The sequence below is a fragment of the Dendrobates tinctorius genome, unplaced genomic scaffold, assembly GCF_039654945.1.
Source record: "Dendrobates tinctorius isolate UK_male_01 unplaced genomic scaffold, ASM3965494v1 ptg000011l, whole genome shotgun sequence".
Classification (NCBI taxonomy): domain Eukaryota; kingdom Metazoa; phylum Chordata; class Amphibia; order Anura; family Dendrobatidae; genus Dendrobates; species Dendrobates tinctorius.
The window spans coordinates 101,079,207-101,093,451 of record NW_027361679.1 but is presented as its reverse complement, the minus strand read 5'-3'; the positions used below and the strand labels follow the sequence as shown (position 1 = coordinate 101,093,451).

Sequence of the window (14,245 nt, the reverse complement as noted above, 5' to 3'; positions counted from 1 at the left end):
CAGGTCCTCACGCTGTTTAGAGAGAATAGAGTGGACCCTTATCAGTCTGAGAATACCAGCCCCCAGCTGCCTGCTTTAGCAAGGCTGGTTGTAAAAAATGGGGGGACTCTACGTTGTTTTTTTAAAATTATTTATTTAAATAATTTAATAAAATAGCGTGGGGACTCCTCTTTTCTTCATAACCAACCTTGCTAATGCTGACAGCAGAGGGTTGCAGCCCCCAGCTGTCAGTTTTGCCTGGATGGTTATCAAAAATACAGGGCAACCCACCCCGCTTTTTTTTTATTATTATTTATTTAGATCGCAGGCTCCGGCTAATGAATACTCCCATCTGCCGCCTCCTGTTCTCAGTGTTATTAGCGGTAGTAGGCGTGGGGGCAGTAGTGACACCAGTGAGCGTAGGTAAACTTTTTACCTCCGATCACAGCTACGGGGCTCACACTGTCATTTGTGGGAACAGTGGCTGTCTGACCGGCGGTAATGATTTTACCACCGATTAGAAGCAGTGTTCACCACACGGTAATGTGTTATGAATGAGTCACCGTAGGAGGCAAAAGCAGAAATACAAGCTAAGTCCAGAAAACCAGAGAAGTTGGCAACTATCAGATTGCAGACCCCTGAACCTATCAACACAACTAGCAGTAGCCGTGGGGGGTTCCTACGATGCCCTAGACCCCTCGATCACAGCCGGAGAAATACATAGGCCTAAAGAAAGAAAGGGGAAATCTAAACTGCCCCAGAGCAGACCCCAAAGCAATAGGCAGCCCCCAACATATAATGACGGTGAAGCAAGATGAAAATACTAACACAGACAGAAAGATAGACTGAGCAAAGACGGGGCACCAAAACTACCTAGATAGGAAAGGACAGGAAGGCTGCTGTCTGCAATCTGCCAAAACCCTATCAAAGACATAAGCCAACCAGCTGATATGAAAAAGGCCCTGAAGCAGCTAGGCTTCAAAAACTGAATCAGCACTCAGGTATTTTCAGAAGACAGAGCTAAATGAATTCAGCACACCCCAGCAGGGAATGGCAGAAATCCAGAAAAACAAAGCAAAAACAAAGTCAAAGCACAAAAGCAAAAGGCCGAGCAGCAAACTTAGCTTTGGAGGAGCAGGAATTCAGACTGGTCTCCAAGGATCCCACAGAGAAATCACCCGCAGGGCAGAAGGGCGTCGGCAGCATTATATCCAGTCCGTAACTCCACTCAGCCAGTCACAATCATCAGCCTCAGGTGTTTGACAATCAGGCTCACTACCTTTCTTTACCAGAAGAGGGAGTTCCTCGGGCCTCAGTAATGAAGGGGAAAATGAACTCACAACAGTAATGCACATGACAGCACGACAAACACCCAATGTTCATGGGCCGAACCTGAACGGTAACACAGATTTCCTGGTGAAGTCCGTGTTTGGTGTATGTGCCTGAAAAGTAGGTGTTCGGTACGGACACTAAACTTTACTGTTCGGGCTCTTCCATCTATACTCTTCAGCTACTCGGCAAACAAACTGCCTTTTATTACAGCCAAATATTTTACAATTTGACTCATCAGTTCAGAGCACCTGCTTTTTTTCTGTCACCAGTTAATATTCTTTCATGCTTCAGACACCACCGCTGCTGCCGCTCTCTCGTTTGGTGGGCTGAAATTTTCACATACCCCCAGACCTGAGAACAGACAGGGTGGAGGTGTTGGTTTGCTCCTTTCATCACAATGTGCTTTCCAGGTCATCCCCCCGGTTCCCTCACTTACATTTCCTTCCTTTGAAGTCCACGCCGTCAGACTCTTTAAGCCTTTCTCCTTACGAGTGGCGGTTGTTTATCGCCCTCCAGGCTCCTCCCGCCAGTTTCTAGACCACTTCACCACCTGGCTTACTCACTTTCTATCCTGTGACATCCCCACCCTCATCATGGGACACTTTAACATCCCCATCAATGATCCACTCTCCCAGTCTGCCTCTCATCTTCTTTCTCTAACTTCTTCATTCGACCTCTCACAGTTTACTAATTCTCCTACACATGAGGACGGGAATACTCTGGACCTGGTTTTCTCCCGTCCCGGCTCGCTGCACGACTTTACTAACTCGCCTCTCCCGCTCTCGGACCACAACCTTCTTTCCTTCTCTGTCAAGAATTGTCTCCTCACCCGGGACACCCCCACTTACCACACTTATCGGAATACACGTACCATTAATACCCAACAGCTTAGGGACAATCTCCACACATCTTTAGCCCCCATCTCCACCCTTTCCTGTCCAGACATAGCATTGTCACACTTCAATAATACAATGAAGAATGCCCTAGATGAAGCAGCACCTTCTATACGCAGAAAGACCCGACACAGACAACGGCAGCCCTGGCACACAACGCAAACACGCTTTCTTCAGCGCTGCTCTAGGTGTGCAGAGCGGCAGTGGAGAAAATCTCTCTTAGCAGAAGACTTCATCCACTATAAGTTCATGCTCAAAACCTATAACTCTGCCCTTCATCTGGCCAAACAATCCTACTTCACCACCCTCATCACCTCACTATCCAACAACCCAAGACGACTTTTTGAAACCTTAAACTCCCTCCTGAAACCTAAAGTACAGGCCCCCATCACCAACCTCAGCGGTGAGGATCTGGCCACTTATTTCCTAGAAAAAATCAACCACATACATCAGGATATCTCAGCCCTATCTCCTCAGTGCCTGGATCCCCTTCCCTGCCGCACCTCAAGCTCACTAGACATCTTTGAGCCTGTTTCAGAAGAAGTTTCCAAGCTCCTCGCTTCTGCTCGGCCTACAACCTGCAACAGTGACCCTATTCCTTCACAGCTCCTGCAGTCTCTCTCACCAGTGGTCACCACTCACCTGACTAAAATATTTAACCTCTCTCTTTCTTCAGGTATATTTCCCTCCTCATTTAAACATGCCATCATAACCCCTTTACTAAAAAAGCTATCCCTGGACCAGAACTGCACTGCTAACTACAGACCTGTCTCTAACCTTCCCTTCATCTCTAAACTCCTGGAACGCCTGGTCCACTCCCGTCTAATCCGCTATCTCTCGGATAACTCTCTTCTCGACCCCTTACAATCTGGTTTCCGCTCTTTACACTCTACTGAAACTGCCCTCACTAAAGTCTCTAATGATTTAATAACAGCTAAATCGAAAGGTCATTGCTCCCTGCTGATTCTACTGGATCTCTCTGCCGCATTTGACACTGTGGATCACCAGCTCCTCCTCACTATGCTCCGCTCTATAGGCCTCAAGGACACAGCCCTCTCCTGGTTCTCCTCCTACCTCTCTGACCGCTCCTTCACTGTATCTTTTTCCGGCTCCTCTTCCTCTTCTCGTCCCCTTACTATCGGGGTCCCACAGGGCTCAGTCCTAGGCCCCCTCCTCTTCTCTTTATACACTGCCCCTATTGGACAAACAATCAGCAGATTTGGGTTCCAGTATCATCTCTATGCTGATGACACCCAATTATACACTTCTTCCCCTGACATCACCCCTACCCTAATTCAAAATACCAAGGATTGTCTGTCTGCTGTCTCTAGCATCATGTCCTCCCTCTATCTGAAACTAAATCTCTCTAAAACTGAACTTCTTGTGTTTCTCCCCTCTACTAACCTCACTCTACCTAACATCGAAATAACCCTGGAGGGTTCAACCATAACTCCCAAGCAGCGTGCCCGCTATCTTGGGGTCATATTCGACACTGAACTTTCCTTTACTCCGTACATCCGATCACTCAGTCGCTCTTGTCACCTGCATCTTAAAAACATCTCCAGAATCCGACCTTTTCTCACCTTTGAAACTGCTAAGACTCTTACTGTCGCTCTTATTCATTCTCGTCTGGACTACTGCAACTCTCTTCTGATCGGTCTCCCTCTTACCAAACTTTCTCCTCTCCAATCCATCTTGAATGCGGCAGCCAGGGTCATATTTCTGTCCAGCCGCTTCACCGATGCCTCCATCTTGTGCCAGTCATTACACTGGCTACCTATTCGCTACAGGGTCCAGTATAAACTCATCTCTCTCACCCACAAAGCTCTCCACTGTTCTGCACCGCCTTATATCTCCTCTCTCGTCTCTGTCTATCGCCCTACACGTGCCCTCCGTTCTACAAATGACCTAAGACTAACATCCCCCGTAATCCGAACCTCGCACCTCCGTCTCCAAGACTTCTCTCGTGCTGCTCCAGCTCTTTGGAATGCACTTCCCCAGACGATCAGACTGATACCTAGCCCTGACCTATTCAAGCGCGCTTTGAAAACCCATCTCTTCAAACAAGCCTACCACATCAACTACTCAGCAAGCTAACTTTGCCCTGTTCCTTCCTTCCAAATATTATTCTGAATCTGCACCCTACTAATCATCTGTCTCCACACCCTTCATGCACATAACTGCACTTGATACTTGTCTATTGCACTTAAACACACGGGCTGATGACCGGATCATGCAGCTTTATATGAAAATCCCTATTATAATTGCCAGACCTGAATTAACAAGCATTTCTCACCTACTGTGTCCCCCCATTTCCTTGTAGATTGTAAGCTTGCGAGCAGGGACCTCACTCCTAATGTCACTGTTTGAATTGTCTTAACTTGTATTGAATTTATTGTCTGTACATGTCCCCGCTTAATTGTAAAGTGCTGCGGAATATGTTGGCGCTATATAAATAAAAATTATTATTATTATTATTATTATTATTATGCTTCGTTGAGTCACTTCGTAAAATATATGGTTTTTGGCTGCAATTTACCATGAAGACAATTTCTGGCCAGACTTCTCAAAACAGTAGATGGGTGTAGCTGGGTCCCACTGGTTGCTGTCATTTCTAAGCTGATGGCACTGCTGAACATCTTCCAGTTTTGAAGGCATGTAAGCATGATGTGTCTTTCATCTTCTGCACTAAGTTTCCTTGGCCACTCACTGGGTCTAAGATCTTCAACACAATTAATTTATAGGTGTCCTCAATGCTAAGAAATACAATCAGATACGTATTTATCATGTAATATCATAGGGGCAGGTGTCTGGCTCAAAATGTTTTCAGCACCCGGACAACGACTTCAAATATACAGCCAATGTCATTAAAAATTATCCTCAGCACAAATAACAAGGAGTCCTGGAAATGATGATATGGCCTCCTCAGAGCCCTGATCTAAACACTATCGAGTCTCTTTGAGATTACATGAAGAGACACAAGGGCTTGCACAAGCCAACATTCACCGAAGATCGGTGGTTAGTTCTCCAAGATGTTTGGAAGAACCTTTCTGTCAAGTTCCTTCAAAAACTGTGTGTAAGTGTATTTAGGAGAGATGATGCTTTGAGGTTGTTTTGAAGGCAAAGTGTGCTCACACCAAATACCGATTTAATTTAGATTTTTCTTTTATTCATTCATTTTGTATTTTGCTAATTGATAAAAAATAAACTAATAACACTGCTAGTTTTGAATGCATTCTTCGTTGCGTTTTTTCCACACCAGTATAAAGCTTTTGCACAGTACTGTTGTTTCAATGTCCTGTACTGAAAGCAATCACAACTTGTATATTTGTACTTTATTTAAATACTTTATGCACACTGCAAATGTGTACGAATTGTCTGGCATTAATGCAAAAACAGTATCACTTCTCCAAAAAGCACTTGAAACTCACAAACACAGAACAATAGATGGAATTCAATTGGGGATATAATTCAATTGGGGACTTTTCCCTCTCTAGATGCATCTTAGTCTAATTAGCAAAGACGATACAACAGTTGTGATACAAAAGCTGTGCATCTAAAAAGCTAATGCAATAATTCACAACTAATGAGGTTTTAAGAACTGAGTAATACAATAAGAAAAGGAAATCTAAGTTCTTCCTATAATGAACTAAAAGCATCATAAATGCGCAAACAATTAGATATTTAGGTATAAACCGAACCAGATATTGCTGCCCTAATAGTACCAGAAATACGCTAGAGGTACTTTACAGGCCTTTCAGCTAATATTAAAAAATTATTTGAAGAGTAAAGGTGAAGTCAGTAGAAATCACCATCTTTTAGCAATTGCACCTGTAAGAGGGGTTATCTATGACTTTTGTTTCTTTCCATAAGGGGATAAGAAATTACCAGCAAATACTGTAGTTGATAATTACCTTCCAGCTCAGAGCTGTCATGGGAGAGATCCTTGCATGGCAGTACAGACAGGTAGCTAGCAACTACCTATAGTACAGTTCTGTTCTTAGCCCCATAGGGAAAAACAGTCCCGGATAACCCCTTAAAAATGTTAAATGTATTAGGCAACAAGTAAAATTGCAGTTCTTGGAAGGTTAAAACAGGCGAAGAATTATTACTGTCATGGCTAAATTACTTGGCCAGAGAATCTCAAAAACATAATATCTCATGGGGTTTCTCGCTAGGACATGGTATGTATCAAAAGTGGCTCAAAGGAAAACATCCTGAGTGGGGGCTGAAGAATCATTATATTGTTGAGGGGTTGTGGAAGCATCACACTGAGGGGCCATCATACTGTGTGGGTGTTTTGGGGGAAATTATACTGTTTGGGAGTATTATACCGAGTGATGGCTGTGGGGGCATCATACTGAGTGGGGGCATCATACTGAATGGGGGCTGTGGAAGCATCATACTGGGAGACTGTGGAAGCATCATACTGAGTGGCAATCATACTGTGTAGGGGCTGTGGGGACAATGATACTGTGTGGGGATATCATGCTGAGTCATGGCTGTGACAGCCATGGTCATACTGAGTGAGATCTGTTGGCACATCAAACAGTAGAGGGAACTGTGGGGACCATAATACTGTGTTGAGGGGGGCTGTGGGAGCAACATACTGAGCGGCTGTTGGAGGATCATACTGATGATCCATCATACTGTGTGGGGAGTTTTGGGGTAAATGATACTATGTGGAGGTATCACACTGAGTGATGGCTTTGGGCCATCATGCCGACAGGTGTTAGGTAGTGATGAGCGAGTATACTCGTTGCTCAGGTTTTCCCAGAGTATGCTCTGGTGATCTCCGAGTATTTTGGCATGCTCAGAGAATTAGTGTTTATCGAAGCAGCTGCATGATTTGCGGCTGCTAGACAGGCTGAATACATGTGTGGAATTCCTAACAAACAGGCAAACACTAAATATCCGAGCACGCCAAAATACTTGGAGATTACCCAAGCATGGTCGGGAAAACCCGAGCAACGAGTATACTCGCTCATCACTAGTGTTGGGTATTATACTGTGTGTTTGGGAATGGAGGCATTTTTGAGAGCATCAAACTCTATAATGGCTACGAAAGAGGTTTCATTGATGAGAACAATAAGGTGCCTAATTAGAGGAACAATTAATATGTTCCGCAATAAAAGTCTATCTCCCTGTTTATAAAGGTTGGAAGATATGACCCCACCTACTCTGTCAAGTTTTAAATTTTGAAAGCTGGGAGCCGGTTACAACTATTACCTACGGGTCCCCATGAATTCTATATACGCCCCTGTTATGACCTGCAGCTCACCCAACATTTGATGCTGATATCTACTGTAACAGGGAGAAAGCTGTCATTGGAAAGTGGGGGGAAGCCTGCAGCTCATGAGTGCCTAAAATAGGTACCAACAGTCTGTGTCTGTTCTATGCGTAATGTAAATTTGGAAATTGTTATCACCAATAATGAGTGCCCTCACTGGAATGACTTAATACATTTTAAGTACGGTATACTTTTTATTAACCCTTTATTTGAATAAATGCTTTTTTTACTCAATACTACAAGAATTATTTTCGTAGCAGAAGATTACTGCTACGTTACAAATATTTGAAAAAAAGTGTTCACCTTTTGTGCAATATGACTGATCCATGGAGATGAGCAGTTGCTTAAGTCAGGTCCTAGTGGATTCCATACTCCATCTGGAGCAATGCAAGTATATGTTGCAACGCCTAAACCAGAAATATACAAGTATGGTGAAAACAGCTGCAGACACATTACAAATGGTGAATCAAAGGATTAATAAAGAAATCACATAATAAGCAAAGTCATGTCCTTCATACACAAGGTATCTGATAAAGATTGGTGCATTTTGTATCTGTTGTATCCGCATGAAAATATCTGAAAATGGAGAAGTCCAAATGTGCAGTTACAATAGGAAGTGTGATTTTGACTAAATGCACACAACGTATTTTCGATGTGAGTGTTGACAGCACTCGGACTAATGTTATTCAATCAGAACCTTCAGATGATCTTTTTATCACAGATTTAAAGGGAATCTGTCACCCTTTTTTGAGATATCATATAATGATATCATTCAATTGTGTGTCACATAAGGATTCTCTTAGTACTTTTGCTTCCCCCTGACCCCGCACCTTTCATGCATAAATACCTTTTTTATATCGGTTCAGATGCATGTAAACTGCCACGGTCCGGTCCGATGGGCGGGGCTTATTCAACTGCTCCCCCCCTGTCTTGCTCTACACAAGAAGGAATGCGTAGAGCAAGACAGGGAGGGGGAGGAGCAGGTGACTAAGCCCCGCCCAGGGGACCGGACAGCGGCAGTTTACATACATCTGAACCGATATAAAAAAAGTATTTATGTCTGAAAGGTGCGGGGTCAGGGGGAAGCAAAAGTACTAAGAGAATCCTTATGTGACACACAATTGAATGATATCATTATATGATATCTCAAAAAAGGGGTGACAGATTCCCTTTAATATCTATGTGTCAAAACAATAGCAGAATGCACTAGTCTTCTCAGCATTTCACATGCCAATCGCCTATTCAAGTCTATACAGATCAAACGGATAGCATCCGATTGTTATCTTTTTTTGGTCTTGTACATTAAAATAACTTGTGATGTATAAAAACAGATGCCATTCAGACTGCAATACAAATGAAAAAAGTATTCTTTTTCTGAAGGAAAATCAAAAAGATTATTTAAATGCTCATGTGAACTTAGCCTTTCAGTGATTACTACTAATTGGAGGTAATGACTACTTTAAAAATAATATAATCAAATGTCTGAATCTGTAAGGGAATACCTAAATGTGGTTCCACTAATAAACTTATTTTATGTGTAAAAAATACCGATCATAAACTTTGTCTTCACAAAAAAACAGATGGGAAAAAAAAACATAAAATGTTCTTGCCTTAAAAAGTGCAAACAAGATAAATTTATACTAAGGTCCCATGATGAGTATTTGATGAGCTTTTGATGTCGCAGATTTTTTTTGCACCTATCAGGGCAGGTGTAAAAGACCGTATTATCAGCCTGAGAGCGATGCGACAAAACATCAGACCTTACTCGAAGCAATATTATTCTATGGGGCCATGCACATGTCTGAAAATTACTGCAAGTCAGTGAGTCTGTGGAAACCATCAAACTGCACTTGGATGATCCATCTGAGTGCAGTCCGTTTTCCCATGGACTGACAGAATGGAGAATATAGACAAGTATCTGAGGAAGCTACGCAAAAATGCGCGTCAAGGGATTAACGCTGACATTAACATCATGACAATATTCTTCACTATGCTAATGGTCATTACCTACTCTAATTTTGATCCAATAATCTACGTGGATTGTGCTCCTGTATCCTGTATACATCATGCCATTCTATTATTATAACTGTGATCTGCAAACATCCCCAGTAGCGGGACTATTACTGTAACAAAATGTTATGCAATTAGTTGCATTATAATATGGAATCCATGTGGATCCGACAGGTAATGTGGTATATCTGATCTAATGTTTAACATTGAGAGATACCTTTCACAGCAATGTTAATATAATCTTTTCTCTTTATTCTACAGGCACATAGCACTCTATGATCTTTTAGCAATCAACTTTAATTGTACGTGCTACATATAATCTGGATTTCAAATGGGAAACTGTCTGGTATACTGTAATTTTTTGGAGTGTGCATTTTGTCTCTGGGATGGAACTCTGGATCTTATCTCTTTGCGCTTCATGTAATAATGTTTTTAATTTTGTTTTGTTATGTGTTTTGATACATTATGAGAGGGAGTTGTTGTTTTTTGGATTTTTTAACCATATCTGCCCTGTAAAATTTTCCAAATTTTTTCACGTTACACCCACAAACGTTAATGTATTTTATTGGAATTGTATGTGATATACCTGCACAAAGAAGCAATTAGTGGTAAAGTGTAAAGGAAATTATACATAATTATTTTAAAAATATAAATCTGAAAGTTGTGACATGCATTTGTATTCAGCCCCCTGTAGTCTGATACCCATAAATAAAATCCTGACTTACTAATTGTATCTAGAAGTCACATAATTAGTAAATTGAGTCCACCTGTGTGTAATTTATTCTCAGTACAGCTACAACTGTTCTATGAAGATCTCTGAGGCTGGTTTGAGAACATTACTGATTAAACAGCATCATGGAAACCAAGGAACACACCAGACAGGTTTGGGATAAAGTTATGGAGAAGAGTAAGGCAGGTTATAAAAAAAACTGCCCAAGCTCTGGACCTCTCATGGAGCACTATTCTATCAATTACCCAAAAATTGATGGATTTTGGCACAACTGCAAATTTACCAATACATGGTAGGTCCACCTAGACTGACATCACAAACAATTACAGGACTAATTTGAGAATCAGCCAAGTGTGGCCCAGGCTCTGGAGCAGCTGCAGAGATCCATACTCCACAAAGCTGACCGTTATGGAAGAGTGGCTGGATGAAAGCCATTTTTGAAAATAAGCCATGAGAAGCCATGTGGAAGAAGGTACTGTGGTCAGATGAGACCAAAGAAGAACTTTTTGGGCTAAATGCAAAACGCCATGTGTGGAGGAAAACTAACACTGCACATGATCCTGAAGACACCTTGCCCATCATCAAACATGGTGGAAGCATCATGCTGTGGGGATGATGTTCTTCAGCAGGGACAGGGAGTTAATGGTAAGATGGATGGGGCTAAATACAGGACAATCCTGGAGGAAAACCTGCTTCAGGCTGCAAAAGACTTGATACAGGTGCTTAGGTTCACTCTCCAGCAGGATAGTGACCCTAAGGCTGAGTTCACACTACGCGTTTTTTTCGCGTTTTCACGGTTGTTTTAAACGCGTGATTTTGCTGCGAAAATGCGAAAAATAAGCATCCCATGCAATCCTATGGGATTCCGCAATGCTGTGCTAATGCTGCGGTTTTTTTCAGGCGGAAAGGCTTCGCGGTAAAAAACGCAGCATGCTCATTAATTTAGGGGAATCGCGGCGATTCCACCCACATAGGAATGCATTGTTCCGCTTACTTCCCGCATGTGGCTGTGCACACCATGCGAAAAGTAAGCAGAACATTTGTGGATGGTACCCACGATCCGGAGGAGGGGAGACTCTTCTCAGGGCTGTGGGTACCATATCCCTGTAAAAAATAGAATTAAAATACAAAATATTGTTATTCTCACCTTCCGGCGTCCCGCGCAGCCTGCCCGCCTCTCTCCACGCTCCCGATCCCAGTAATCCTTTGCGAGAATGACCGTGATGACGTTGCAATCTCGCGGGAGCGTGACGTCTCGCGGTCTTTCGCGCGAAGGATTACAGGGGCGTGGAGAGAGGCGGGAAGGCTGGGTGGGATGCCGGAAGGTGAGAATAACAATATTTTTTATTTTTTTTATTATTTTTTACATTTTATCTTTTACTACTGATGCTGCATAGGCAGCATCAGTAGTAAAAAGTTGGTCACACTTGTCAAACACTGTTTGACGAGTGTGACCAACCTGTCAATCAGTTCTCCAAGCGATGCTCCAGATCGCTTGGAAAACGCTAGTGTTTTGCAAGCTAATTATGCTTGCAAATCGCTAGCTTTTCCGCTGGAAAATCGCGGGAATTTAAAATGCGATTTTCCCGCGGAATGGAATTCCGGTATACTCGCGGTAACTTCTGCGAGAGTTCCGCTACGTGTGAACGTAGCCTAAATATACTGCAAGATCTACAAAAGAATGGTGTTTAGAGCAAAGCAGATTTGAGAGTGTGAATGGCTCAGTCACAGTCCAGACCTAAATTCTATTGAGAATATGTGGCAAGAATTGAAAAGTCCTGTTCACAGATGCTCTCCATCCAATCTCACTGAGCAAGATCTAGTCTGCAAAGAAGAATGGGCAAAAATGTTAGTCTCTATATGTGCAAACCTGGTAGAGACATAACCTAAAAGACTTGCAGCAGTAATTACAGTGAAAGGTGGTCCTACAAAACATTGACTTAGGGGGGCTGACTACAAATGCATGTCACAATTTTCAGATTTATATTTTTGAAATAATTACAAAAACATGTATCATTTCTTTCAGAATTCTCAAATACTTGCTACTTTGTGTTGGCATATCACATAAAATCCCAAGAAAATACTGTACATTTAAGTTTGTGAATGTAACGTGAAAAATGTGTAAAAGTTTATGGAGTGTGAATACATTTTCAAGACACTATGCGTGAACAGATGCAGTCTTGTCTCTCTCATACAGCACCCAAAATTAACAATTATAGATGAACCACTATTAATCAACCAGTTTTTGTGCTTGCCCTCCATGCTAAATTCTGCCAACCAGCCCCGGCTTACAAGCATATGAAATGCAGTGAAATGTCTCCCAAAGACCACCATATAAAGCTGGTTTTACACTTTTACCGATTTTGCAAAAAATGTGGTAAGTGTAAAACCAGCCTAAGTTCTTTGAGAAAAACACTTCTTCAGAAGATCACTTTGAGTGCAATTTTGGTTTGTTCTCTCAAAAAGAGATCTGCTGCCAGTATCTGGCATTGGCTGTGGTGCTGATGTCACGCTGACTTTGCGGCAACCAATCAGTAAGCTTAGTAGCTTGACTGATTGGTTGCCATACTGTCAACATGACATGTCAGACTCCCAAAGCAGCAGTAGACGTTCCCCAGTGGACCAGGAGACAGTAAGTATTGCCCTTTTTTAAAAAAATTTATACCAAGCTGGTCCGAGGCATGAAGGTTTCTTGAAAGCGAGCCACCCACATCATTCAGCAGATAATTCTGCAGCATGTGATCAGGACTTCTCTAAACATTGCAAACTTTTTATATAGTTTTTTTGGAATGAAACATAGTCTGAAACCCCATACTATTTATTTCTATACAGCTGCATACTTCAGATTGACACTACAAGCATGTATTTATACTATCATAAGGAGTGAGCAATATGCTTATGTCAGACACTTCAATGTTCTCCAATATTACAGCCAGAGGACAGTTCTAGCTCACGGCAATTTATACAAATTTAATTGAGGAGAGACAAGAGATACTTACCAACAGTCCCCAAAGGACATGGCTGTTTTGCTGTTTGTCCTTGTCGCGTTTTAAACCACATGATCTCACGTGCTACTATAGCCTCACAACTCTCTATGCCAACTGCAGGCAACTGTGATGAACTTGGCGTAGATCGTGTAGTGACTTCGGCAGGAATTTCAGTGGCTGGAGATAGTGTAGATGTGTTCCTTCGAGGTATTGCTGATGCAGCTGTTGTTTTTAATGTGCTGGTAGTTGTAATCCGGTAAGTTGTTGAAGAAATGGTTGTACTAGCTCCATTGTACTGACGTGTTGGATAAAGTTCTGAAAAAAAAGGTTAAAAGACACAATATTAAAGTATCTGTTTCCAAACCCCCTAAAAAACCTTTACATGTCATTCTCCAGAATCCCCCTGTAAGCATCACGTGAATATACTAGTGAAGAGAAGAGGCTGGCTTAGTTATTCAGGAGAGTCAGCTCACTTCACCATGTCTGGCATCAGTACTGTCAGCATAACGCAACTACATTTGTTATAAATAAACAAGTTCATTTCTTTTGTTTAATTTCTTTATTTTATGAGCAATAAAATGTATTTCATTGCCCTTGTGCAACCTATTGAACAATCTACACACGTTTTCAAAGTCTGACGTGAGCATGAACTTGTCGACCCCAATCCATTACTGGATTTGCACCTTTTTCAGTCTAGTTTTTGGTGTGTTATGCCTTTTTTTGTTTGCTAGTCATACTTCTATTAAAGTGCGCCTTTGTGTCTGATTTTTTTTCCATTTAGTTTACCATTGTGGGAGTGGTTTTAAGTAGTGATGGGCGAACCCGCCGATGATCGGGATCGGCGGGTTCGTCCGAGTTTTTTTATAAAGTTCTAGCTCGGGGCCGGAGATGACGCGAACTTGTGTCCGAACCCCCAACTTGGACTTTACAGATATGGGATGGGGCTGGGGTGTCTGTAAAACAAAGCATAAAAATAATAATAAACATTATAATTATACTTACCTGTCCAGCGACCCATCCTCCA

General features: G+C 42.2%; 1 protein-coding gene across 19 annotated transcripts in view; it reads right to left on the bottom strand.

Annotated features, from left to right (window-relative positions):
- The window catches only part of ADGRL3 (adhesion G protein-coupled receptor L3), a 948,965-nt gene that overhangs the window by 491,037 nt on the left and 443,683 nt on the right, over window positions 1-14,245 (bottom strand). For all 19 annotated transcript variants that reach the window (XR_012220302.1, XR_012220289.1, XR_012220304.1 and 16 more), the window contains exons 8-9: window positions 13,234-13,536; window positions 7,798-7,901 (exon numbers count right to left, since the gene is read on the bottom strand). Coding sequence is in view for 15 of the 19 variants with exons in the window: in XM_073545473.1 (XP_073401574.1) it covers window positions 7,798-7,901; window positions 13,234-13,536 (407 nt within the window). In the remaining 4 variants the exon portion in view is untranslated. The remainder of the gene's footprint in view (window positions 1-7,797; window positions 7,902-13,233; window positions 13,537-14,245) is intronic.